The sequence below is a fragment of the Penicillium malachiteum genome (assembly GCF_028827825.1).
Source record: "Penicillium malachiteum strain IBT 17515 chromosome Unknown utg000001l:1.0-8184562.0:1.0-8186909.0, whole genome shotgun sequence".
NCBI classification, from domain to species: domain Eukaryota; kingdom Fungi; phylum Ascomycota; class Eurotiomycetes; order Eurotiales; family Aspergillaceae; genus Penicillium; species Penicillium malachiteum.
Genome location: NW_026643094.1, coordinates 3,443,531 through 3,469,427, shown reverse-complemented (window position 1 = coordinate 3,469,427; position 25,897 = coordinate 3,443,531). Strand labels below are relative to the sequence as shown.

The 25,897-nt window shown below is 46.8% G+C and overlaps 10 protein-coding genes across 10 annotated transcripts; 6 read left to right on the top strand and 4 right to left on the bottom strand.

Annotated features, from left to right (window-relative positions):
- Nucleotides 1–204: 204 nt before the first annotated feature.
- N7483_001309 (mitochondrial 37S ribosomal protein mS38) lies at nt 205–1,349 on the top strand (the record flags this gene model as incomplete). The annotated part of the gene is made up of 2 exons (XM_057084746.1): nt 205–553; nt 637–1,349. The coding sequence occupies 2 exons, from the start codon at nt 205–207 to the stop codon at nt 1,347–1,349; spliced, it is 1,062 nt and encodes a 353-aa protein (XP_056950895.1).
- A 1,040-nt stretch (nt 1,350–2,389) lies between these two features.
- On the bottom strand, nt 2,390–3,345 carry N7483_001308 (H(+)-transporting V0 sector ATPase subunit c; the record flags this gene model as incomplete). Its single annotated transcript, XM_057084745.1, has 6 exons — nt 2,390–2,448; nt 2,508–2,611; nt 2,680–2,836; nt 2,916–3,045; nt 3,185–3,197; nt 3,329–3,345. 6 exons carry the CDS (start codon nt 3,343–3,345, stop codon nt 2,390–2,392), a joined length of 480 nt encoding a protein of 159 aa, XP_056950894.1.
- A 316-nt stretch (nt 3,346–3,661) lies between these two features.
- N7483_001307 (uncharacterized protein) lies at nt 3,662–5,227 on the bottom strand (the record flags this gene model as incomplete). Its single annotated transcript, XM_057084744.1, has 2 exons — nt 3,662–5,023; nt 5,084–5,227. The coding sequence occupies 2 exons, from the start codon at nt 5,225–5,227 to the stop codon at nt 3,662–3,664; spliced, it is 1,506 nt and encodes a 501-aa protein (XP_056950893.1).
- Nucleotides 5,228–6,464: 1,237 nt separating this feature from the next.
- On the top strand, nt 6,465–8,061 carry N7483_001306 (fungal specific transcription factor domain-containing protein; the record flags this gene model as incomplete). Its single annotated transcript, XM_057084743.1, has 2 exons — nt 6,465–6,916; nt 6,966–8,061. 2 exons carry the CDS (start codon nt 6,465–6,467, stop codon nt 8,059–8,061), a joined length of 1,548 nt encoding a protein of 515 aa, XP_056950892.1.
- Nucleotides 8,062–9,040: 979 nt separating this feature from the next.
- N7483_001305 (YqaE/Pmp3 family membrane protein) lies at nt 9,041–9,454 on the top strand (the record flags this gene model as incomplete). The annotated part of the gene is made up of 3 exons (XM_057084742.1): nt 9,041–9,057; nt 9,234–9,368; nt 9,433–9,454. 3 exons carry the CDS (start codon nt 9,041–9,043, stop codon nt 9,452–9,454), a joined length of 174 nt encoding a protein of 57 aa, XP_056950891.1.
- Nucleotides 9,455–10,271: 817 nt separating this feature from the next.
- On the bottom strand, nt 10,272–11,922 carry N7483_001304 (cytochrome P450; the record flags this gene model as incomplete). Its single annotated transcript, XM_057084741.1, has 3 exons — nt 10,272–10,707; nt 10,762–11,568; nt 11,630–11,922. 3 exons carry the CDS (start codon nt 11,920–11,922, stop codon nt 10,272–10,274), a joined length of 1,536 nt encoding a protein of 511 aa, XP_056950890.1.
- Nucleotides 11,923–13,471: 1,549 nt separating this feature from the next.
- N7483_001303 (uncharacterized protein) lies at nt 13,472–14,707 on the top strand (the record flags this gene model as incomplete). Its single annotated transcript, XM_057084740.1, has 3 exons — nt 13,472–13,697; nt 13,765–14,218; nt 14,296–14,707. The coding sequence occupies 3 exons, from the start codon at nt 13,472–13,474 to the stop codon at nt 14,705–14,707; spliced, it is 1,092 nt and encodes a 363-aa protein (XP_056950889.1).
- A 1,272-nt stretch (nt 14,708–15,979) lies between these two features.
- N7483_001302 (uncharacterized protein) lies at nt 15,980–17,953 on the top strand (the record flags this gene model as incomplete). Its single annotated transcript, XM_057084739.1, has 1 exon — nt 15,980–17,953. One exon carries the CDS (start codon nt 15,980–15,982, stop codon nt 17,951–17,953), a length of 1,974 nt encoding a protein of 657 aa, XP_056950888.1.
- Nucleotides 17,954–19,977: 2,024 nt separating this feature from the next.
- On the top strand, nt 19,978–21,859 carry N7483_001301 (Major facilitator superfamily domain general substrate transporter; the record flags this gene model as incomplete). Its single annotated transcript, XM_057084738.1, has 2 exons — nt 19,978–20,216; nt 20,302–21,859. The coding sequence occupies 2 exons, from the start codon at nt 19,978–19,980 to the stop codon at nt 21,857–21,859; spliced, it is 1,797 nt and encodes a 598-aa protein (XP_056950887.1).
- A 189-nt stretch (nt 21,860–22,048) lies between these two features.
- N7483_001300 (uncharacterized protein) lies at nt 22,049–23,578 on the bottom strand (the record flags this gene model as incomplete). Its single annotated transcript, XM_057084737.1, has 2 exons — nt 22,049–22,108; nt 22,172–23,578. 2 exons carry the CDS (start codon nt 23,576–23,578, stop codon nt 22,049–22,051), a joined length of 1,467 nt encoding a protein of 488 aa, XP_056950886.1.
- Between the last annotated feature and the right edge of the window lie 2,319 nt (nt 23,579–25,897).

Here is a 25,897-nt window from a genome sequence, read left to right as displayed (position 1 = left end):
AATAAAATAAGAAACACTATAGATGTCGTAGAAAGTACAGGAATGACTTCTAGGTCTCCAAATTATACATAGACACCATATTTATTAGGCAACAGATTACCTAATCCCGCATGATCAGAGACGCCGAGTTCCGGTCCGATGATTTCGCCTCCGATTCAGACTCATCTTCACCGTCTTCATAGCCGCTGGGTCTCAAGTCAAACCATGCTGTCAACATCTGTACGCCGGGCCGCATGGGCGCCCCTCTCCGGCGTATCTCGCTCTACCCAGAACATCCCCTGTACTGGTCTCCTGGACGCAACCCGCCATGTGCAGCAACGACGATACTCCTCATCTTCCTCCAAACCGCCAGTTCCTCCGAGCGATGGATCGCGCCGCCTGGATACTTCCACCCCGGCCAAGGGAGTGAACTCTTCCAGTGAGAAGGGTAAGACTTCCCGCCGCCGAGGCAAGGATAGCGGTGCCCGCAGCGGATCTTCCAAATCCAGTCAGCAGCATGCAGCATTTTCCAAGCTTCCCAGCGTCCCCTCCACGCAACACCGCCAACCACATGGTGAGTTTCTTCACGCCTAGCGAGAAGTACTTACTTGTTTTAAACATCTAGAGCTTCTTTGACTAATTGAATTTGTCTCATAGACGTTCACGTCGCTTCATTTTTCTCCATCCACCGTCCCATTTCCGTGACCACCACGGTCCCCCCAACCTCGACCCCCGAAGCTTTCGATGCGATCTTCTCCAAGAGACTTCTGAAAAACGAGCCTGAAGATGTTATCTTCACTCTCTCCTCCACAGCCCAGTCTCTGGAGTCCGGCGCCAACGGCATGTTCGAACCCGAAGAACAACTCGGTCAGCTTCACGGCCGCTTCACCAGCGACGCTAACGGCGAGCTCCAAATTCTCGACGGTGCCGACAGCCGTATGTCCGTCGAGGAATACGTCCGTCGTCTTCGTCCCTTCCACCCTCCCCCACCTCCTGTTCCCATGGACATGACCGCTGAGCTCGAGATCGATGCCATGGAATCCCAAGAAGCTCTCTCCCAGCAGGAAACCACCTACTCCACCGTCCTGACTATCCGGGAATCCCGTCACGCCGATGGTCGTAAGACCTACGAGGCTTCCACTGGTCCTTTTGTTCGTGATGAGATGGAGGCTCCTGGTCTGCACGAGGATTTTTCCATTGATGCTCCCAGCTCTTCTTCCGGCATGACTTATGTTGAGCGTTTGCGTCAAAATTCCACCATGCATGCGCTTAGCACTAAGAGACGCCGTAAGGCTAAGATGAAGAAGCACAAGTTTAAGAAGCTGATGCGGAGAACGCGAACTCTGCGCCGGAAGCTTGATAAGGCTTAGACTTGGGGCGTTTTGTTGCGTTTCCATTTCGTTTGGTGTCAATTTTTCTTTTGGTTCGGTTTATTCAATGGATGCATATTTGGCCTGATTCTTGCTTCTTGCATCTGGTTTTGAGGGTTGATGTTGTCTGAGTTGCAGGGCATATATCCTCTTGTCTATTTTCAGTACATTGCAACCTCTTTTTTTTTCCTCTCTGGCCTATGGATTCTTCAATGGCCTAAACTCCTATACATTAAATACTCTCATATCCGTTACTTTTTTTTGCTACTCAATTTTTGAAGTCGATCTTGTTGAACAGTGCATGATTGGTGTTTTTACCTCTCAAGCTTATGCATGGACTAGCCAATAGAATCTTCTTTCTTGATATTGCATAAGATCAGATAAAACAGTTACCAATTAGTAAACGTGCATTTTGCATAAAATAGTGTCCTGGGGTATTACGCCATTGAGCCCAATGTACCTGCAGAAGACCTAGGCAAGATATCTAGATATCTACAGAGCCAGAATGTGACGCGAGAGTCATGAGAATAAGAGCAAACGCAAAATGCACAGGCCAGGTTTATTATATCATACTACCGGATACAAGGACCTAGAGACCAAAAAAAGAAAAGACAAGAAAAGAGCCAAAAAAGTGAAGAAAAAGGTAGGGAAAGAGATGAATCCCGAAGGAGACTCAATATAACATAAAGTACAATATCCAGCGCGCATTCATGCAATGTAAGCCAATATCTACCCACACTTATCCACCCAATTGGGTTCCAATATTCGATTGATAGTGATCCCCGATTCTACATACCACCATGATGAAAAGAGAAGACATTCCAATTCACAAGTTCAAATGAATTTATCGTAGCCGAAAATCTTTTTCCTGCTTGCTCCACAACTCAAACCCCCCTTGATCCGACATAATGGGACGGATGATTCGATGCACTTGTCATGCCGGATCAGAGGTTCACAACTAGACACCTCGGGATACACGGCTCAGTATGCGCTCGGCGCATGGTGTGTCGAGATTCCGAGTGTTAAGAGGTCCAGCCCATCTAGCAGACAGCTTTGGAGCGAGAGTTCATGAGAAGTGCGACAATCAATCCGTAAAGACCTGGGAGGAGACTGTTAGAACAAAAAACGAGTGACTGGGCTGAAGATCGCGGTACTCACCCAAGACTTCAGCGAAAATGAGAATCAAAATCATTCCAACGTAGAGACGAGGTTGCTGAGCAGTTCCACGAACACCAGCATCACCAACAATACCAATAGCAAAACTGTAGCGATAGTTAGTTATCAATGACTCATGTTGATATTTCATGGGTTTGAATTTGAATAAACATACCCAGCAGCCAGACCAGCCAGACCGACAGCAAGACCAGCACCCAGCTGGATAAAACCAGTGTACAGAGGGAGCTGCTGAGTCAGGTCGTTGGCAACCAAGACCGACACGACCAGACCGTAGATACCAATGATACCAGCCATGACAATGGGGACAATGTCTGCGAAAGCATGTTAGTCAATTGTCCGATTATGGGAGCATTCACCGAGTCTCCTCTAAGTGTATATAGCTTGACGTACTCTTAACGATCAGGTCGGGGCGGAGGACGGCCATGCTGCAAACACCGACACCGGCCTTAGCGGTACCGTAGGCAGCACCGAAGCAGGTGAAAACGATAGCTGAGGTGCAACCCAGCGCACCGAAGAAGGGCTGTATAAGTCAGATCAGTCATTGTTCTGTCGAGCTAGTTATGAAACCAAGCATGTGTTGGGAGATGGGAGGGGCGGCTGGTTATGATAGGATCGCCTGAAGATTCGACTCAAGAGGTGGTCGTGGGAGCTAGACTAACCGCATAGACGGGGCTGTTTAAAATCGAGTTAGCGGGGATTCTATCAATGCGTGCAAATTCAAGATGTGCGAAACCGGCCGAGTGCCGGTAGCTTGAGCACCCAGGGGGCGGGTGTCGTCGTAATGACAAGGAATCACAACGTACCAGAGTTCTGTGGCCATTTTGATGATCGAAGGCCCGACGAGGTTGCCGAAGTAAGGTCGGAGCTTAAATTAGATGGGAGAACCCGGGGATTATAGGTGTGAGGCAAAGGAGAGGAGGTTGGCGGTGCTCGGAAAGGATGGAGAGCCAGCTACGAGAGGTCCCGGTCTGTAGCCACGCTGGCGGATCATGTGACCGTTACGTAATATAGATTTGATAGGCCTTAGGTACATCAACAGAATTACCTAGGTATCTATGAGAGTTGATGAGTGCTTTTCTTTTTTGTTGATTATTGTGGATGTCTATTTTACAGATTTAGTTCACATTTTGATGGGATCACTGTCCCCCACACTGCAGGGTCACTCGACATCCCGATACGTCCAACTTGGTGGTAGACTCAGTCGTCTTACCCTCCTGCAATACAGGCTGGGTGTAGGTAATCGCCTTCTCAGACAGAGCTCCAAACGTATTGGGAACCGGTTCGAGGTGCTTTTCTTCAGAACCAATCGCCTGATAATCTGGTTCCTCGGCATTAGACATCACTCCAAAACAATAATGTTTTGACTCGAGTTTCACGTTGTGTGAATATGATGATTCGACCAACACAAAGAACTCAATGAAATCTCCTGCATTTGCAACCTGCGACAGATGCGAGAGATCTTCTCCAATCAATCCGTTCTCAAGGAAAGAAGGCATCTCCAATGGCTCATCTGCACGGGAACTAGGATCAAACACTTGATCCAAGTTGACAGCTTGATCTGTAGGAAGCATAGTTGGGAAAGCAATCTCTGGATCTAATGAGAGAAGTCCCTGCTTCTTGCCCCATCCACCACCACCACTCATCACACGATGTAACTTGCCACCCTGACTCAGTGACTTTGTCAGCCGATCTTGAGTAGATAATGTTTCACCAGCAACTTCAATATCGGGTTTCTCAACCAATGCCCAAACGGAGACTCTCCGATCTGCGATGTTATTCTCTTCGATATATCGTGGGAGTTCCTTCTCAAGCTCAGTTGAGGCAGGCATTGGCTCATTTGAAGACGGGTCAGTAGATTTGGCCAGCTGACGCAAGATGTTTCCCATGCCAGTGATCACCCTGCGGCGCTGAGTGACAGGTTGTAGTGGTAAGGATAATTCAGGCTGGACACTAGCCTCTGAAGACGTAACGACACAGCTTGTAAGGCCCACGGATCTATCCAAAACATAGCCATTAATACCGGCAGTCCAGCGCATTCCTAGGAAGGTTCGTTCTTTCCCATTGGTGAAAACCGTGTTGGCTAGGCGCAAGCCAACCGCATGGGCAGATCCCTCGTCGCGCACTGAGACCACTAGACTAGGCTCTTCGCCAGCCGGGTCTCCAATACGACGAGGAGGCTCAGCCTTCCATTTTAGGTTATCTCCCTCGATCACCAAGAGAGAAACGCCCTCGTATTCCTCTGATGCTCCAATTGCGCTTTCCGATAACGAAGAGTGTGATTGCGCAACATTTGGGATTTTATCAACCACAGCGGCAACAGCGTGACGGGTAGTAATTGTCTCTGGAGACGATTGGTGAAATTTTGTCATAAAATCGCTGAGAAAGGACGACGTAGGATCGAGCCAGTGCGCAAGACTTGGGGTAACGAGTAGGACGGGGACAGCGCTCGACTTGGTCTCGTAAGATGACGGAATAGATGATACCACATCCTCTGGAAGCTAATAGATATGTTAGTCAAAAATTCAAGGCCAATGGTCGCCAGTATTGAGGTAACCCACAATTTTGTGCGGTGTTTTGGTGAGCCAGGTATAGGCGCTATTCCATCGCACGCTAGAGCCAATGCTCCTTGCGATGACTGAAGCTCGTCGTGAGCTGCGCGCAAGGCGCAATGGCACCCGCGAAGAAGCAATCATAGCTGGCATATTTATTAAGCTCGACGAGCCGTAAGTTCATCGATCTCCCCACATTAAGCCTGGAAATATGAAGATATTTGGAGTTGCGGGGAGCACCTGGGCAGCCATTCACATGGGCGCAATTATTCGGACTGGACAGATCCCCGGGCTGTAATACAGTGTATATGTTACATGAATGTAGGCCAAAAAGGCCCGTATGTAATGAAATATGTGACAGTACCACACTAACCGTATAAGACATCATCACCCGCGGACATCCGCGGATTTCGGATCCTTCGACTCCTTCGACTCCAAGTCCAGTCTCAAGAGTTCATGGATTTTATTGATTGCTTCAATTATTTGACGTTTTCCAAACTCTGAGACTAATATTTTTTGCCTATATAAATAAAAGCCCGCGGACTTCCGCGGCCTTGTGGAATTACCCGTCTATACCGTCTATCGATCGATAGTAACCATATATCGTTAGATTATACGAACAATATGAAGAGAGACGCCCAGGGAAATCCAATCACAACAGTGCATCGGTGGAGCCGACCCCCGCTGTCTTGCCATGCTTGTCGTGATAAGAAGCGTCGATGTGACCGTGCCCAGCCATGTTCAAACTGCGTGCTTCGAAATATTCCCTGTGAATACTCAGGACAAAGCCCCGAGGGTAGTTTGAGTGGTCCAGACCAGTCACAGATACCGAATTCAGCTACTAAATCCAGTCAGTCTGCTGTAGTATCAAAGCCTGGCAATGTCCAATCGGACTCGGCGCCTCAGTAAGTCGCCCCATTTAAGGATACAACTCCATCCACCTGGCTAATAATATTCAAGCAATTCCGATGAACTACTTTATCGAATAAGAAGATTGGAGGAAGCCTTTCTTAAAAAGTCCACTGCGCCTCCAAATTATACTGTACCTCAAAAATCACGAACTGAATTCCAGGGTATTCTCACAAACGTGAACTCTTCGCCAGAGCAGGTAAATCTTTGTCCACTACTAGTATTCCCTATCAACAGCAGCTGGGGCGTCAATCATGAATCGTACAGATACTGACTCATTTCCTAGAGTTTTGCTTCCCACTATGTTACCCCATTCAGCATGCATCATATGTCTAGCTCGGATGGGTCGAGCAATTCTCCAAGTATCGTTGAATTGACAAGAAAGCTCCCTCCACTGTGGCAGGCCAAAGAACTTTTCAACCATTTTGCAGAAGTAATACAACCAACAATCGGGGTTCTTCATATTCCTTCAACCCGAAAAATGATGGAAAAGATATATGAAGGTATTTTGGACGGCCAGCAGCCTCCAGCAGCCGACTTGATGTTGACATTTAGCATATTTGCCGGTTCGGTACTAGGCTGGACGCCGGTACTCTTGAGCAAGCTAAATTCAACAAGTGAAGAGGCTCAATCGGCTTTAATATCATACAGTCGTCTTGCATTGGCCATTTTGGATCATCACGAAAACATTTTGCAACCATCAACTACTGCTATTGTAGCCATCGGAACCTTGGGTCACATACTCATGAATACGGACTGCTTCCCAGTACGCGTGCATACTCTTCGGAATCACTGTTTACTGATGGCAAGGGAATTGAACATTCATCGACTGGACACGGCCAAGTCTCGCGAGGAGCGAAGACTTAAAGGGTGTGACATGATTGATATTGAAGTTCAGCGACGAGTTTGGTGGAACTTGGTTGCGTCCGACTGGTAATTATTGCCAACAATAGATCTTTCTTGCTTGTACTAACTGCCATAGGCTTCTCGCATTCGCTGGAGGTCCACAGGATGGAGCCTATGTATTCCAACCCAAGCACATGAATGTGAACATGCCAACCAATACAGATGACGAGTTCATCACTAGTGATGGCATTCAGCAGACATTTCCCCAGTTCATGCCCACGGTCATATCGGGTTTTTATGCTCGAGTCCAATGTGCCGATCTCTGTCGTCAAGTGGTCGATGCTCTTCCATCCATCCTCCTTGACGCAGAAGAACCAGAGTATGCCACAATCATGGATTTGGATACGAGGTTCCATGACCACTTCGCCAGTCTTCCGGTCTTTCTTAAACTTGACCCGGAAAGCATCGAACAAAGCCGGCAAATCTGCAAAGAACGACCTTACATCGCTTGGCAGCGCCTCAGCGTCCACTTCAGCCTTCATACTCGTCTTTGTCGCTTACATCGAGCCTATCATCTCGAGGGTATTACAAATTCCAAATATGCATACTCGCACATGGTCTGTATTCGCTCTGCCCACAAGGTCCTGGAAATCCGTCGTGCGATGGATGATCTAGTTCCGGAAATAGGGCTGCGACCCGCTCGATTCTGGACAGTCATGCATCATGTCTTCTTCGCGGCGTTAATATTAGCCATGGATGTCTCCTTCAACCCGACTGCGCCCGATGCAGCCGCCCGCAAAGCCAAGGTGCTTGCCGCCTACGAGACCCTCGAGCAGTCGAAGCGAGAATCTAATAATTTGATGGAGGGCCTTCAAAAAAACCTACAGACGCTCATGTCGACATTACATAAACAGCGACTGCAGGGATCTATGCTACCAAATGACACGACTGCAGCCCGCGAGGGGCTTGCCGCTGACATCCCAACCAGGAACCAGCTAGGCAACGAGACTGGCCAGGCTAGCAACGTGACATTTACACAAGAGAAAGCCGCCACAACACAGCCATCGTCGTTACTTGTTTCCGATGGTAATAGTCTAATCAACGATATGGACGAAGATGGTTGGGAGAAGCTCTGGTCGGAATTTGTGGCTGTGGCTCCTGTTTTAGATGTGCCACAGTGGAACTCATTGCTGGAAGATGTGGATTTCCCCCCTCATCTAGATATTTATTAAAATCTCATAGGTTTTTGTAAATAAGATGTAGCCTTATGGGCGGCTATGAGTTCCCCATCCTTAAAATAGTAATCCACTCAAGTCCCGAATACGGAGTACATGGTACAGACTGATCGGAGAGAATAGATCGACTTGCGTCAGGGGCTATGGAATTACTCCTTAATTTTTATTTTTCTTGCTTTTTCAGCCACCGCAAATCCCCTGCACGAACTCTGATGATTTGCTTTTTCGAGGAACAGTGAAGTCATGGCCCAATGACGCTTCGGTTGCTTTAGCACGACCTTGGCAAGTCATAAGTGGGGAGGGAATGGTAGGGCTGGCCGTTGGGTTGCGAGGCGCCACAAGTGACGAGTACATGCCGAGCACAATCCTGCAGGAGATCGTCACTATCATGCGACTACTCGCAGGTTCATGAGGCCTTGTGAGTCAAGTATCCTGTACTTCATTTACTCTGTACACCCTCACTATGCCAAGACGTCTCTAGGCAACCAGCAAACAGAGAACAGGGATAGGATAGGAGAAGAGCCAAGAGAGACTCGGTGGATTATCTCTAACTGGAATTTGAATTTCTTTCTACAGGGTAATTCCATAGATTATTACGGAGTAGTCAGGAACGAGGTACAAGGGAAACTGGGCAGTTGACCCCTTATACATCAGCGCGTAATAGTAGGAATCTTCAAAATCTTGGAACACCACGAGCGTCAAAACTAAAATGAATAAAAGAGAAAAAGAGAAAAAGAGAAAAAAAAACCTTGCTTTTCAATTTATCATTCTTAAACCAGCCACAAGCTATAATTTGAACCAATCATTAGTAGTGATAACTAGAATGGAGACATGTGCGCCACAGAAGTGGCGTCCATGATGTAATAGAGGCAGAAGCTCTTGTTCTTCCCTTTAAAAGACTCTCTCTCTTCCGTATTCCCTCCCCTCCAAGTTTTTTCTCTTACCCCCAATCCCTTCAACTTCCATACTCGTCAACATGCCTTTCACTGCTTCGTAAGTTTTATCTCTTCCATCGACTCGGTCTGCTCTCGGCATCCCTGTCGCATGCGGGTACCCTCCCCAAGCTTACCAGCTAAAAAAAAACTGGGGGCCGATCGGGCCCTGGAAAACCGAGAACTGAGAAGATGAACAAAAAAACACCAAAGACCTGAAACTGACATCAAAGCTAGTGATATCTGCAAGATCATCTTCGCCATCATCCTGCCTCCTCTGGGTGTCTTCCTAGAGCGCGGATGTGGTGCTGACCTCCTGATCAACATCTGTCTGACCATCCTGGGTTGGATTCCCGGTGTTATCCACGCCTTGTACGTTGAACGCCCCCAAATCTTAAATTGAAGATCCACATACTAATCGCACTTCCTTTCTTAGCTACATCATATTCAAATATTAATCTCATGGAGATTACAACTCACGCCGTCGCTGCGCCTCGGACCTTTCGACTGCTTTCCTCTCGCGCGAAATCCTTTAAAGGGGAACATCTTTTGGCGCCAAGCTACATCTCCACACACCATTCCCTCTGTGGAGATATAGCGCGGTGACTATCCATCGTCGAGTCCCAGTTGTCAGCGTCAGCGTCGTTCCGCAGAGATCCGAGATTAGCCTGTGTTCCCCACACCAGGTCGCGGTCGACATGACATGATGTTTCATAATTCCTTGATATTGGCGCAATGTGCCATATGAGGTGCAGCCATGAATTATCTTTTTTTTTCCCTTTTTATTCTCTTTCCCTTTGTTATGCCGCCTCGTTTATTCGCGTTTGTCGCTTTTCAAATGATACCACCTCATCCTGTATGACAGGGTTGGTTAGCTTTTACGATTGATGGAATGGCAATTATTTGAGAAATCTCACATTCTTCCTGGACTCGATGTATGAAATAGCTCCGATCGGACCCCGCATTCTAATATTCCGGTGGAACCGATGCAGGATCAATGTGACATGTCATGACTCGTCTTAAACCTTTCAGCTGCCAGTGCTAGTCTAGAGAACATCGAACTTTCAAGGTATACTCGAACTATGTTCATTGCTAATCCTCGAATTCAACCTCAATAACAAAGACTCACAGGATCTAAGTACTCTATTTACATATATACTCGGTTGTTTCGTTACTCTTAACGCTCGTGATCTAAACAAATCAGAACAACCACGGTGGACCTAAATCACAACCAGTCAACCAGTGGCACGTATCTCGCACTTCCCCACAAAACATCTACACTCTGACACGACGACGCAGACCCACCTGCAAGCCAAGTGGCTTACGCAAAAAGCCCTCGCGCGTCTGCATTTCTTCCTCCTGCTCAATCTGGAACTCGAACTGACTAAAGACGGTAGCCACGATAACAAGAAGCTCCATCTCAGCAACGTTCCGACCAACACAAGCACGAGGACCGTGGCTGAAGGGGATGAAAGCGGCTTTTTGACGAGCTGTGAGGTTCTCCCATCTTGCTGGGACGAATTCTTCAGCATCTCTACCCCAAATTTCTTGGGAGCGATGAATTGTGTAGCTTGGGACGGAAAGAATATCACCAGCATAGAAGGTTTGGTCAGCGATTCTGACCGGGTTGCTTCCTTCAGGAATTTCTCGTGCAAGACCCATGGCAGATGTGCTATGAATTCGCATTGTTTCTGAGATAACCCATTGGAGGCTAAAGAATCAGTCAGAAATGCAGAAATAAAAGAGTTGGGAAGAGAGTTCTTACTAGGGAATGTCTTTCACCATGGCATATGTGGGAACATCACAATCTTTAGGAATCGCATCATCCAGAACCTTGTGCAGCTCAGCGACAACACCAGGAGTACGAACACACCAGTACAAGATAGCGCAAGAGGTATTCGAGGTCGTATCAGATCCAGCGATAAGTTGTGTCAAAGCTTCAGCGGTTAATTCCTCCAAACCCAGCTTCTCACCGGACTCATCCCGACCCTCCATCAAATGAGCGAGAAGATCAACTCGAGTGTTCTTCTCCACGACTTCAGGTTTCACGCGCTCGTTAACTCTAGCGATCGCAATTCCAGCAAGATTTTCCACGGCAGCGAGACCCTCAGTGAAGAAGCGATCAGGGATCCACTTAGCATAAGGTTTCAGAGCTGGCAAGCAACCCAGTGTTGCAGAAACCTCGCCACGACGATTAAGAACCTCGACTGCGGCAACATATTGAGGTGGCTCATTAGGTGATTTGCGCATCTCGGCGATATCCTTACCGTTCTTTAGCATACCGAATGGGGCTCCGAAGGCTAGATCACCAATGATATCGAAGGCGAGGTAGTTGAACCAGTTCAACGCATCAATATTAGCATAGCCGGTCTTTGGGTTTGTTTCCAGTTCCGCTAATTTATTCCACTGATCGACAAATAGCTTTACGTTGGCATGAATGTATTGCTCGAACTGGCCAATCGACTTGGCGCTGAAAGTGTGGGAGACGATCTTCCGCTTGCGAGTGTGCTCGGCTCGGTTGCGAGTGTTGAACAATCCTCGACGAATAGACACAAAGGCATCATAGAAGTCACTACAGAGAAGATGTAATTAGTGGTGAGAATTTCTGAGTGGTTCCATAAGCCCCCGCTTACGCTTTCAAGAAACCATTTCCATGACCGTAGATGACCTGGATAGCAGCATCATCGGCGATAGAAACATGATTCGGTGCAATTCGAACCACTTTTCCATATTTCTTGTGTGCCTCATCCACGGACAGGTATCGTTTTCCTTGTCGTGCCTGTAACAAGAGCCAGAGATTAGTAAAAGCCGCAAGACTGGGGCTCGGGATGTTCCTTTTGTGCCCAGATTGCACATAAGGCACTAGATAGTAGGCAACTAGTAGCCCGATGGCAATAAATGGAGCATTATACAAGGAAAAAAGCATATTGAGCTCAGTTTAGAACATTGGAATAATTTTGAGAACTAAGTTTCCAAGTTCATAAAGAAAGATTTAAATTCATGGGTCATGGCTATCGGCTAAGTACCCCAGGACTAAGTGGAGGTAACTCCAACGCACACACAACCATGGGACGACACATGGGACACATGGGAGCTCCGCTTCTTCCCCCGGATTCAAGTTCACCCGCAAATTTGCCGAGCATCGATCATTCGGCAAATTGCCTCCAATGTGGTTTTAATGCTTTCTAATGTCCCCGAATCAACCCCTCAATGATCTCTCAATGACAGACACGTGACAATTTGGGGGCCATTGAGTCTATTGAGGGGCCATTAAAGGTAAAACTTGGATTATTAGAGGACAAACCACGCGTCGAGACTTAATGGAGACTGCATTAGTGTGTTATAGATTATGAGGCGTCCAGCCCGTGCGTATGGTGCAGTAGCCTGTTCATCAATAAGCCTATGCCCATCACGGCTTTCCACCCTTCCCGAAGCCCGCATCAGCCCCGTGGCCGAAGCCTCTTTGGCCTTGATTCGGTGTGTATCCACTCAAAATACGGAGAAGGAACGCCTTCATATCTCCCCGATGAGATGTGGATCTTCAATTGAACAAAATGAGGATTTGCAGGGGTTTTTATTCAAATCATGGAGACAAATACTATTGTGCAGGACACGGAGGTATCCAGCGAGTCGGCTAGCATATCTTCCGAGGCTGTACGGAGTACGCACCGCTAAAGTGTTCGGGTATTCCGTGTCCTTTCTCCGATATGCAAAATACATTGCCTGCGCTTCGGAGTGCATTCATAATTAGGCAAGTGGATCATTGTGCCATGTGTAAATCTGCTTGCGAAGAAGGGGGCCGTACGGCCATACCCGTTACGGATCAATTTCCTGACACTTAGTTTGCTTAACTCAAGCCATGACCAACATTTTGAAGGTGGCAAAGGGGGCAATTGATGCAGATCAGCCATTCAAATGCAACAAAGGTTTAGCTTAATCCTTCAACCCACTTGGTGGCTTGCCCAGTGGATAAATCAACAGAAACTAAGGAAAACAATGCAACCTATGCACTGGCCTTGATTGCGATCTGCTTCATGCATACCAAACCCTCTTCAGAGTTTTACTAGATGAAAGAGAATGAACCGTTCACAATGCTAAAAATCAATAGACAAATAAATTTCCATTAATTCTTGATAATAGTCATTTTAACATCAATGTTCATATCCACCGGGGCGCCGGTTATCACTAATTCCAACTAACTTGGCCAACTTGATGAAGCGGAATCCCTTTTTTCTCATGCAGCGATCATGTAATTGGCCCCCAATTAAGTTCCCTGTCTGCATTGATGTTCCCCTATTCCAGTCATCTGGTATTCCTTTCTGCAAACTGATGAAACTTCCAAGCCTGATCGCCCTCGGGCAACGTATGACTCCACCGATTTCTGCAATGTTGAAAATATGCTCGATGCCCACCTCGGGCCCTGAATATTCAAGTTCCACTTCATACCCACCGTCAACCATCAATTATACATCAAAATGATCTTGGAGGTTCGATCAAACTCGACGCTGTCGCAAGCGTACCTAGATGCGAACATCGGAGACCGCCTAACTGGCGTTGCGGCTGCTATGCTGCCGATCACTCTTTTCTTTTTAGCGTTGCGGTTCTATTCTCGCTCTCTATCAAGAACACCGTGGGGTCTGGATGATGTATTGGCCGGCGCTGGAGGATTTGTTGCAGTGGGATTATCTGCACTTGCCCTCTGTAAGTATTCAAATACAAAGCTTCCAGATATCTCATCTGGGACCCTCATACTAACAATTGACTGCAGGTTTTGTGAAATATGGTGGCGTTGGTCGTCATCTAGAAGCATTGGCAATGCAAACACCCAGCAGAGAGCCGAAATATTTTATCTGGCTGCTGGTAGTCTCGACTTACTACTACTCGACAGTCGCCATCCCCAAGCTAGCCGTTCTGGCACTCTATGGACGTCTCTGGACCGTGAATCCATACAGGTCTATAATCCTGATATTGGCAGCAGTCATTACCCTGACTGCTGTGGTATCTGGTATCATGTGTTTGAATATGTGTCGGCCATTCAAGGCTAATTGGGATACCTCAATTGGCACATGCTATGACAAACAGGCATTTTTCCTGTGGGCATCATTGCCGAATATCATTACGGACGTGGTCATGCTTGCGATGCCTGTCCCCATTGTCTGGAACTTGAATGTTACTATGAAGGTGAAGCTTGGTCTGATCCTGACGTTTGCAACTGGTATCCTGTGAGTTACCTATCCATCCAGACTGATGATGCGCACCTTCCATCGAATCTTAAGCTAACCATTATTTCCCGTATTAGTGGCCTGGTTACCTCAATTATGCGATTCATCATCTTCGCTGAAGGAAACGCTGTGCAGGATGGGTCGTGGAGTTCCACGGATCTAATGGCCTGGAGTGTCGCCGAACCCGACATCTACCTAATTAGCGCTTGTCTTCCTACATTCCGACCTTTATTGACAAGGATATTCGGTCGCGAGGGCTCGACTGCGAATTCGAATTCACGATATGCGGACCGATATGGAGGGTCAGGACCCTCAGCAGGTAATAATTCCAAGGGGAACAATACCGCCTTGGAATCTGCGATGTATGGGGACGAGGTTGGGCTTGTGTCATTTATTGGCAAAGAGTCAAATACGAGTCAGGATGAGCGTATAGGTGATAGTGGCATCTATGTATCACGAGAGGTCAATGTGCAAGTCAGCAATCACTAACAGCGTTGGAAACTTGCCACGACCGAGGGGTTGCATTATCACGAAAAGTCAATGTCATATTTTTTAATAGAAATTCATACCTTGTATACAGCTTCAATGGATTATTCGCTTATTTTGCTTATTATCTCTCCGAGGTCCCGAATTTGGCTGGTCATGTCGGTTAAACCACCTGGGCAGGACCGGCGAAAAGAAATAATGGTTGTATCATAGTTGGGCACAATGTGACAGGCATCTTTGTATTAATAGCCTTGTCATAAACAATTAGAATGTAACCGAGTGCAATTTTCTCACTATCAGACGCAAATTTGGACCCTTGACCTTGAATTTACCGAGATGGTATACCCGTCATGGATGCCCGCCTAGGTGGACAAGGATGCATCCCAACATTTTGGAACCGAGCAACCTCCAAGATCCCAGCGACTCAGAATACAAAGCAGGATCCGTTGAAGTCATATGACCATATTTCGGGAGCGATCATCAAGCTCAAATGACGTGAACAATTTCCAGAAGCCTTCGTAGGCTAAGCCAAGACCGAACCGATTCGAGCCAATCGACATCTAAGTCCACACGCATACAATTCAAGAATGAGATGTATGATTTCAATGGCGATAATTAAATCAGATCAGCAGATCGACAGAGGCTGGGGAATTCTGAAACGCTCAGTCCCGCCGCGTTGTCCTTTCACCCTGCAAGTCAAGCGCCCACCTTGAGCCCCGGCGCGTAAAGTGACGCTAGGACCACAGCCCTCAAATACACCAAACAACACCCGACCAGGGCGCTTCGCAGTCACAATCATTTGCCTGCTTATTATACCCAGGATCGGGTATGTACGATGGTTTCAACATAGCGCTACCTAGGCACCGCCCCATCAGCTGCGTTTCAGGATCTTGCTGGGTGGCATTTGCTTGGCTCGTGAAGTAGCCGGTCAGCGTCATAATGAATACAATGGTCTCGCGCCTGGGATCTCGATGCGCCCACCATTCTATGTTTAATGAGGTCCGAGTCCCTGACCCTTGGTCAGATTCAGATCTATCAATCACTCCTTCTTGAATCTTTCTTGGCTTTTCTTGATCAACGTTCTTTACTTCATAGACCGACGAGTCTTTGGCATACAGCAGTACAGCACACCTGCTGATGATGATACAACCACAAATTACATTCCTTCGAGGGTAGTCACTCTCATGTATCATATGAATAGGTAAGGAGGTTCAGGAGAGCGGAAAGTGGCGTTCGAGCTAACAATTCTCATCTCATGTACAGAGTCATCACAGTATGCTCCTCCATCCTGTGTTCAGGATACTCCTCGTGGTCCTCCCGTTATTCGCATTATGTACGGCCAGCTCAGATGCTCCCAATGAGACAAACGCCGAACTATGGGACATGATCCCAGATTGTGCTCGAAATTGCACCGAAAATTTCATCAAAGCCGATTACTTGTCGTCGAGTTGCGCGGACACCGATTATAAGTGTTTGTGTCGGGCAGAGACCGCCAGTACCCTCACACTGGGGGAGGCTGCAATAGAATGTGCATATGCTTTGTGCTCTGAGTCGATCAGAGAGAGCACCAAGGCCTATCATATTTGTGACTCGGTGTCTGGGGCCCTCTCTGAAACCCATTCCACACTCACAGCTACTACCTTTGCCAGTACATTATCAAGCACTACGACAGATGTATCAGCCACAACAACCGAGAGCTCAACAAGTTCGACAACATCGACAAGTCATCATGCTGAAGCCACTTCCACCTCTGAGTCTTCTCAAACCTCGAGCTCGACAACTGAGAGCTCCCCGACATCGAGTACGACTGCTTTAATTACATCCTTTTATGCTTCTACGATATCGGGGTCTGGGGAATCCCCGCATACTATTAGCTCCTACATGTCCACATCAACATCCACGAATTCTTCAGCTGCTACAGGTGGAAGCAGCGGTAGTAGCGTCAGTGCTGGAACAGTGATCGGGGTTTCTGTCGTATCCGGGGTTGCTGGCTGCTTTATAATAGGAGTTGCTGTCTTCTATGGCGCTAAGAGATGGAGGAAAAATAACCGGATAGAGCAAGACTCGGAGGTTGGGGATGATCGACCTGCTGAATTTCCAGAGGAATCCCTATCCCGGGAGACTTCATTCGATCCGGACCCAGGAGCAGGACCTTCTGCCTCCGGTGCTTTACAACCCAGGCAGGAACTGGAAGTATCTCAAGTACCCCGGCAGCCACCAGTCTTCCACCCAACCTCTCAATATCCACCCAGGTTTGCCACTGGCTCAGGTATTCGTCTGGTGGACAGCCCACACGATGAGAATAATCAGCGGATAGGATTCGCAGTTACATCTGAGTCGGTCTGGGACGGCTCGCCCAGGACGGTAGACTCACAGCACACTCTTGCAGAGCTACCTCCGATCCGAACACCTGGTCTATGTCCCCAGCCATTAAGAGTCAGTCATCGACCATCAAGTGGAGAGACTCTATTCGAAGAAGACGGCACTCAGACCACAATTGAAAAGAAACTACCTGATCTTCCCAGCACGCGTGGTGCGAAATCGAAGCTCCCAAACCCCACGCCTGGTCTACCACCCAACCCTCGAGCCCTAAAACAAGGATTCCGAGCATCCCAGTTTCGACGTCCGGCAAATCAAAGAAAACCAACCCCCACCCAAGCACAATCTCCCCGCGAAGCCCCAGCCGGTCCTCGAGAGAGAAAACTGGGCCCGCCATTCTCTGCCACTTCATCTCGCGTCCGCAGGTCCATCGCATCAAATAGTAGCAGTGGACCCAATTACAGCTCCGAGTCCTCAGATCATACATCTAATACATTCGCTACAACACCACCTTTCAGCACCGCACATGTCCGTTTTGTAACTGATCAACCTCCCACAAATCCTCAACAACCCGCACCCAAACACCCATCAAACCCAACAGCCCAGGCACCTGACATCGTCTCTCGACCTCGTGTCGTCCGTGGAGATGATATCAAACGTATCCAGCCTGGGAGCAGTCCTCGTCCACCCAGCGAAGTCGTCGTTCCATACTGTCCAGAGGACTTCTGGCTTGAACGTGGTCGGAGCAAAAGCCATTCGCGCACAGTCTCAGCAGAATTGCCATATCCTTCTGAGGCATTCCCTGGTCGGGTCTTGTACCCATCTAGTCCGCAGAGACGACCTGGAGATGCTCCGAGAAGGGTCTCACCATCGAGTCGAAACTTGACTCCATCTCGACGAGGAGAAGATTTGATCTTGAGTGTGGACTAAACTTCTATCTTTGTCATCTAATTTCTCTTTTATCTCTTGTGATTTTTTTTGTCAGCGAGTTGCTTTATAATTTTCTCTCCTTTTTTAACTGTAAATTATTAGCGATGCATTGGAGTCAGTGATTTGACTTGATCTTGTTAAGGTTATTGCATCATACATAGGGAATACCAGATGTACAGATAGCGGAATGAAGCTAAATAACAAATGCTTGGAATTGCTGTCCAATAATATTGACTACTAGAGCTGTTCTCCCGCCTACAACCTTGGAAGTCATAGGTAGGTCATATCATAAGGCATCCATATTCAGTGCTCCATGAGGTGGATTTCTTCAAAATACCCAATCAGGAATAGTCCAATAACACATGGCAGAATGGAAAGCGGTCTTCCAAAGTTTTCATACTAGCTAGAAGTCCTGGAGCCTAGAACTCGAATGGTAGCCTAATTGCTTATTCTTACCTATTCGATACATCCATCACTCAACCTAGAGCCCATCAACCTTGGAAGTCTTCTAAGGTCTTCATATACTATCATAACAGAACGGTTCTCTGACAACTCTTTCCACCCAGAGTGATATACTCCGAGTTAAAGATATGGCTCATTTAAGGTCCTCTGAGCCGTTACCCGCGCCTTTATTCCTTGATTTTCGAGTCTCTGATCTCCTTGATATGACTATACGAATGCCAAGATTCGAACCATGGACCTCTCTATATTGCACGGCTATCACTGAAAAACGTTACGGTGATGCATTATGGGCACGATATCATATGAACCCAGGTGCAAAAGATGGCGTCATTACTGGTATTCGTGATACGGGAGACAAATTCGAGACGTATGAAACTCCGGTGTACGATGAGATTATGATGGATGCCAAGGGCTATGCCGAATGCCCGGATTCATATCGGAAGGCGCTGGTTTTTTACAGCAGTACAAGTCCGAGTGATTCGCATCAGGAGATAATCAAGGGGCTTTTTAAAGTTGGTTCTGAATTTGGGATCTCCCTGTAGGTTTTCTTTCAGTTTGGGATTCTTTTTGATTAGCTGTTACTAAAAGGTCTAGTTGAATATCCGCAAGCTCGAAGTGGTCAGTAGATTAGTTCTGCATGTGTGCTATGGGGCTCCTAGGGGGGGCTCCCTTCCAAGAGTTACAGGTGGAAAGGCGGCCGTTTCTGGCGTCAAAGGTTGTCATTTTTGTTCTTGATTTCACAGGTTTCCATATTCTATATGTAAATTATTAGCGATGCATTGGAGTCGGTCATTTGACTCAAGTGCTTGCCCAGGTGATTGTGTTAAGGTTATTACACCATGCACTCAAGGTCGTTCTTGTGCTTTTTGGTACTACTAGACTCTTAGCCACCTGGGTGGAAATAAAGGTATCAGACTAAGGGAGCAGGTCATATGGTCTGAAAGCTCTCTGTAGCTCTCTTAAAGGCACAGTTCCTTCCTTAACCATTGCCTTGTCCGCTCCTTTCTTCCTTCAAATGTTTCAACCAGGTTAGGCCAAACAACAATCACTTGAAGTTTGATACTTTTGACGGCAAACCCCGAAACAAGATGAAGAACATGATGAAGTCAATCAGATTGATCAGATAACACGGATCAGGGGTCCTTATGTGGGTCCATCTCGTGAGCTCATGATATTTCTCGTCAGCACTAAATTTTGGTCTTCTTCAAGCTCCTTGGCGTGAGCTTTGTTGAACTCTTGGCCCTGACTTAGACCCTATCAGATTTCAAATGCCGTGGATCATCATCGGTGATGTCCAAATAGAGAAAAAAAACTCGTGCACTTTCCTCCATACTGACTAGATCAGGTTTCTGATCAAGGTATAGTGAGTCGTGACCAAGGAAAAGTTTTCACTTTGGTTAGTTTCCGCGATGCGCCGGCAATTCCGAATTACCTAGGTGAAATTTGATGCCTATATAATCAAGCTTGGTTCGTTCATAATGCAATTTTCAAATTTTTCGGAGCCATTTTTACTCGGTGGGACCCCTGATACTTTTCTTGACTCGAACTCTTCTGTCAGCAAAATGACAGTTCGGAAACGCTTCATTAATCCTTTTACACATAAGGCGTCTACTAAAGAACAGTCAACAAGTAGTGAGCAGGATGTGGAAGCTCCGGTCAATTCTCAAATTCCTTTGGAGAAATCACACGAGACCAATCAGTCTCTTGCGGAAGATGAAATAGTTGATGAAAAGACCCAGACTGGTACCCAGAAAGCCCAAGCAAGCACACAAGCTTGGACCAAGAAAACCCTGGTAGCAGCGTTTGTTCTATGAGCTGTCCCCTTTCTCTCTCATAATTTCCTTATACAAAGTGTTTAAAGTGTTTTTACTGACTACTATCTCAAGGGTTTGGATCGTCAACTTCCTAGAGTACTTTAGTTCTGGTCTGCTCAGCACACTGTCACCATATATTTACAGTGACTTCGAGCTGCATTCCCTCACCGGCATCACTTCTGTCATTCCTTCGATAGTCGCCGTAATGGTCAAGTTCCCCTATGCCAAGATCATGGATATCTGGGGACGACCTCAGGCCTTCGGGATCGGCGTGGGATTTTTGACTCTCGGACTGATCACGATGGCCGCCTGTAAGAATGTACAGACTTACTGTGCTGCTCAGGTATTCTATCAAACCGGTTTCAGCATGATAGATTTCTCTATGACTATCTTTATCGCTGATACCACTGCTTTGAAGAACCGTGCATTTTGGATTGCATATGCCGCTTCCCCATATCTGATCACCCCTTGGATCTATGGATATGCCGCTGGTCGAATACTCGCTCCAGATGGTATTGGGTATCGATGGGGTTTCGGTGTTTTTGCCATAATCATGCCCATAATCAGTGTCCCACTTTGGGCTCTGTGGTACCATACTCAAAAGAAGGCCGAAAAGTTGAGCCCGGCAGAAAAGAAGAGCAGTGGACGGTCTCTTTGGCAATCAATATTCTATTACTGTGTTGAGTTTGATGTCATTGGTCTGCTCATAATCTCCACTGGTTTCTCGCTTTTTCTCCTGTCCTTCAGTTTGTACTCCTATCAACCCGGGGAATGGCGCTCGCCTATGATCATCTGCTTCGTTATCATTGGATTTATTTTTATCATCGCATTCACCTTGTGGGAGAAATACTTTGCCCCCGTGAAGTTCATGCCATGGGAGCTTATTCAGAACCAAATAGTCTTCTTTACCTTCTCAATGGTCGTGTCTCTGTACTTTGCCTGGTACATCTGGGATGATTATTTCCAGTCCGTCCTTCAAGTCATGTTCAACCAAACTGTCACGCAGGCAACTTATATTGCCAACATCTACACCATAGGCTCTACCTTCTGGTGTCTTGTATTTGGAGCCCTTCTTCGTTACAACGGTCGTCTAAAGCTGTGGGCTTTCTGCTTCGGCGTCCCTCTGACCATTCTGGGTGTTGGGCTCATGATTAAGTTCCGTCAGCCAGATAGTAACATCGGTTTTATTGTGATGTGTCAGATCTTTGTTGCATTTGGTGGTGGCACGGTTGTCACCTGTGAACAGATGACGGTGATAGCAGTATCCGCTCAGAGAAACATTCCTGCTATTCTAGCGATCGAAGGTGTGGTTTCTAGTATTGGCAGTGCCCTTGGTGGCACCGTTGCTGTTGCTATGTGGACTGGCATATTTCCAGTCAGATTGGAAGAGCGTCTGCCAGCCTCTGCTCAGTCTGATTTCTCCAGTATTTATGGCTCCTTGGTGGTTCAAAAGTCCTACCCAAGAGGCTCGGACGTTCGTAATGCTATCGATCATGCGTATGGTGACACTCAACGCCTTATGCTTATCACCGCTACCTGCCTTTATCTCATTACGTGGACGTCTTGTTTCCTCTGGAAGGATATCAATTTGAAGAAGATGAACCAGCAAGTACATGGGGTTCATATGTGAACCCACACTCTAGCATCTATCCTGGGATCTCTTATGGGGTATGCTCCTATCTTAACCCAAGAAACGCCGAGGCAAGTTCCTAGATTTAATCTATCGCTCTAGTTCGATATCATCTCTCATAATATAGAGGTTCACGCTCATTCATGCTTTCAAAATATTTTCCACATTTATTCAAACAAATTCGACCAATTACTCTGGAGAGCCACAGGTGAAAACACCATGCACAGTGCCGGCCTTGTACTTGTTGATCTGTCATATAATTGTTAGCGCTATCCAGAAAATCAACGAAACGACAAGCTTGAAGTGACTCACAATATCGTCAACGCTAGCATATGTTCCTGCGACCAGGATGACAATTCCAATAAGAAAAACACACAGGTTGATCGAACCAAGAATGATGTTCTTAGGCTCCCGCCAGCTCCCCTTCTTCAGAAGAAGCGCCCACATCATAGGGGGGAAGTAGAAGGTAAATCCGGAAATGAAAAGTGACGAGGAGATCGAAAGCAGATCATTGAAGAATGGAATAACTTCGGCGATGATGAATGCAATGACTGTACCAGCAGCAATGACAGCCAACCAAGTGATCCATCCCATTTTCGTATTAATAAATCGAATTTGAGAATTAGCGAAGATGCGGCCATGCACAAGACGGCCAAAAACAACAGTGTTGATAGACCCGCTGATGAAGATAACTGGCAACGCAATACCGAAGGCAACACGCTTAAGAAGGCTACCAGCCGACAAAAGGGCAGGGCTCTGAACGTCTTGTCCGACAAAGGCGTAAATAAGAGCACCTGTTAGGGTATAAATCACAATTTCGATAATACCCAGGGCCCAAATGGATTTGACGTAGTCTCGAGGTGTGTGCATCTCATCCATAAATGAGAATTGGCAAAGTGCAAAGCTGTAAGCAAAGACAATGTTGGTCACAGAGACGAAGGCTTCCGCAAAGGAGAGATTCTCCTTAGGCCATGCAGACCAGTTCACAGCTGCAAGTCCACCAGGGGCGTTACTAGCATCCACACCTGTAGCGATGATGGTTATACCAATTGCGATAATAATGGAGGCAAAATCGATATAACCTAGGACAGCCATCTCAGTGAAGCTAGGTGGGACTGCTAGGAACAGCAGAATAATTGCGGAAACAACACCAAATACCACAGAGCACACATCACTCTTTGTGATATTAATAAAGGCAATAGTTCCAGTCAAACAGTGTGATCCAGTCAGGAAAAGAAGCTGGATAGCAAGCATCGCGTTGATCAACTCAAAACCAAATCGAGGACATCCCAAGCGTGCACCCATTAACCGGCCAGTATCAGCATAATGAGCAACTTCAGGGAACGCAAGCTTGACCTTTCCAATAATCCAACTAGTATAGATTGCGACCAAGCCCAATCCAACTGTGCAGATCACACCGGCAACCATGCCAAGGGTTGCGAAAGTGGAGGGAATCGACAAACTTCCCAAGGCAATGGCTTCAACAATAAGAACAACGGTCAAGCGCTTCCAGCCCAAGCGGCTGAATTTCTGAATGCCGCTTTCATAGATATGCCTATCCGCCTCATTCATGTATCCCACTTTAATATCTCTATCGTGGAATGCCGCCGTAGGCTGCATCTTCTCTTCTTCGTCCCGGGCCCCACTGGGATTTTCATGCGTGGTGGCATTGTCGTCAACATGACCGTGCTGGCCATGGGATATCTCGTCGTGATCCATGCTGGTGAAGGAAGATGCGTAAAGGGAAGAATTGGAAAAGAAGGTGGGCACACAAACAATAGCAATAATTTTCTCGTGTATCACCCCAACGCTTATAAACGGGCAAATTCGGACAGACTCCGAGAAGCTCCAATATGTCTTGGCTTCTTGAAACCTTCTCACCTTATATTGTCGATCGACCGATGATTGAGGACAGAATCGCGTGCCCAGATTTCCAATGAGGCGGGGAAATGCAGGCCTCTTTCGATCTGGAAGAGAATGCTTATTCTACCTTGCGACAATTGAGGGGTCATCATGTAAAAAAAACTGAGGATTCGTTAGAAAAGTGGACCGTCGCCGCATTTGGTGTTGAGAACGGAGGAGAGTCCTAAAACTGAGTTGACCCACTTTGGTACCTTTCTTGCTTCCAAAGGTTTAGGGTTGTAGGGTCCACTGAGTTATCATTCGGTGAAACGTAATCAACCCGAGGTTCCAAGGTTTCTTCCGTCCTCGGTGTCCGTCTCCAAACCGGGACCCGTAAGGTACAGTCCTCCGTTGCCACCTGGTCAAGGTGTGGAGATGGTCAACATGCTTTGATTCATTCGTGAGGCCGATGTTGGGGTAAGTTCTCGGTGGAGAAAGTAGACACAGTCTCTGTCCACAAGGCTTAACACGGCTGGGGATTTCTGGGGAAAGCGCCCATCTGGGGGTTGGAGGGCGGGGAGTCACAGTTTCTTGTACATAAGAGAATCCGACTCTTGCCAATCTGTGGATTTTGACATCATTGTGAGATTTGAGGGGAAATGAAGGCACAGTTTGACTTGGGCAACTCATCATCCTGGCTTCTAACCAGGTGTGACCGAAGTCTTCTCTCTGGATGTAAGTCGTTTGCAAATTGTGAATCCGGGATCGTGAGTCGCTTATCGGTTAATTCCGATAGCAATATTGATGGAATCGGGCCTGGTGAGCATCCTGACTACAGACATCCATAGCGGCCCAAGCCGTGAATCTAAATTCGGAAGTGATCGTTGTCAAGATCCAATGCTCAGTTTATTAGTCGATTAGCCTCAGTGCTTCCCGAGGTCTGAATGCACTGGAAGTATGTAAACGATAATACATTGCTTTCAAGGGCCAAATTGATTTGCTTCCCCAGCTAGCTCTTGAGCACTACTATTTAAATGATGGTGTTTATAGAGAAGTTGTACTGCATGTGGTACTCAAACTCAAGTGCTGACAGCAACGACTATTTGTGCAAATTTGTCGCCAATTCTATACCTAGTTCAAGTTAGTATGGTCTAACTTTCCTCTGTAGAGTCATATTGTTCCTCAGAGTTTGCAAGTTTTTTAAGTTGTACGTGTATGGTGAAAATGCATTCTCCGTATACCTTGAGTATACATACGTCTCAACCCTGAGACTATTCATGGGCAATTTTTTACAACCATTCAAGCACTTGAGGTTTGACATTAACAGGCTTATATCTTAACAGGTCAAACATTGAATGATTTAAATAATTCATTGGGGGTTGGTCCACTCTTCATCACCACAAGCGTATTCGGGCTCAAAAGCAAGATCAGTTGGTGGGTTCAATTAGCCCATGGATTGGAATCAATCATGATAAACTAGTCAAGGTGTTCACACGTCTAAGTCCAAGTTGAGAGCATGTACATTTTCATAGCCTCAGAGCCATGATTGGTCGTTGTTGGTGGCTGGCATTCCAAGGCGAGGCTAGGACTCAAAATGTTCGGTAAGGAAGTGTGTACTCCGTATGTTAATATGGATCAAAGTACTACCACATACCTCTCCAACATATGAATCGCCGCCATCCCAAGCCTCTTGCCGGTTGCGGATTGACTGTGGCAATCTCAACCTTGGAACCTCTTGCGCCCGGTGCGCCACGGCGCTATATGAAAGATGAGTCAGCAATAGAAGATACATATGACGTCATATCCCAAACAGGTCTGATGATGTAATATTTTCTATATTCATCTCAAGTTGTTCTCTTGAATATTTTGAATATTCGGTGACCGAATACTCATAATTTTTGAGGGATTTTTAAGAATAATGCTTAAGTTGAATGAATACTCATTTGTAGCAGAATCCTTCAAATGAGTTGTATCATCATTGAATCATCTTGTGCACATTATAGCGCAGAGCAACCCAGGAAGAACAATTTTACCGGTTCCGATCCTAGAGAGGTTGTACTCTAATTGGATATGGATATGAGATGCCATCATCAGGGATTTGGTAACTTGATCTGCCCAGGTGCATCCTCGAGAGGCTCCATAAAATTCTACTTTCAACATCAATCACCCAGTCATAAGTATTGATGGCGTGCAATA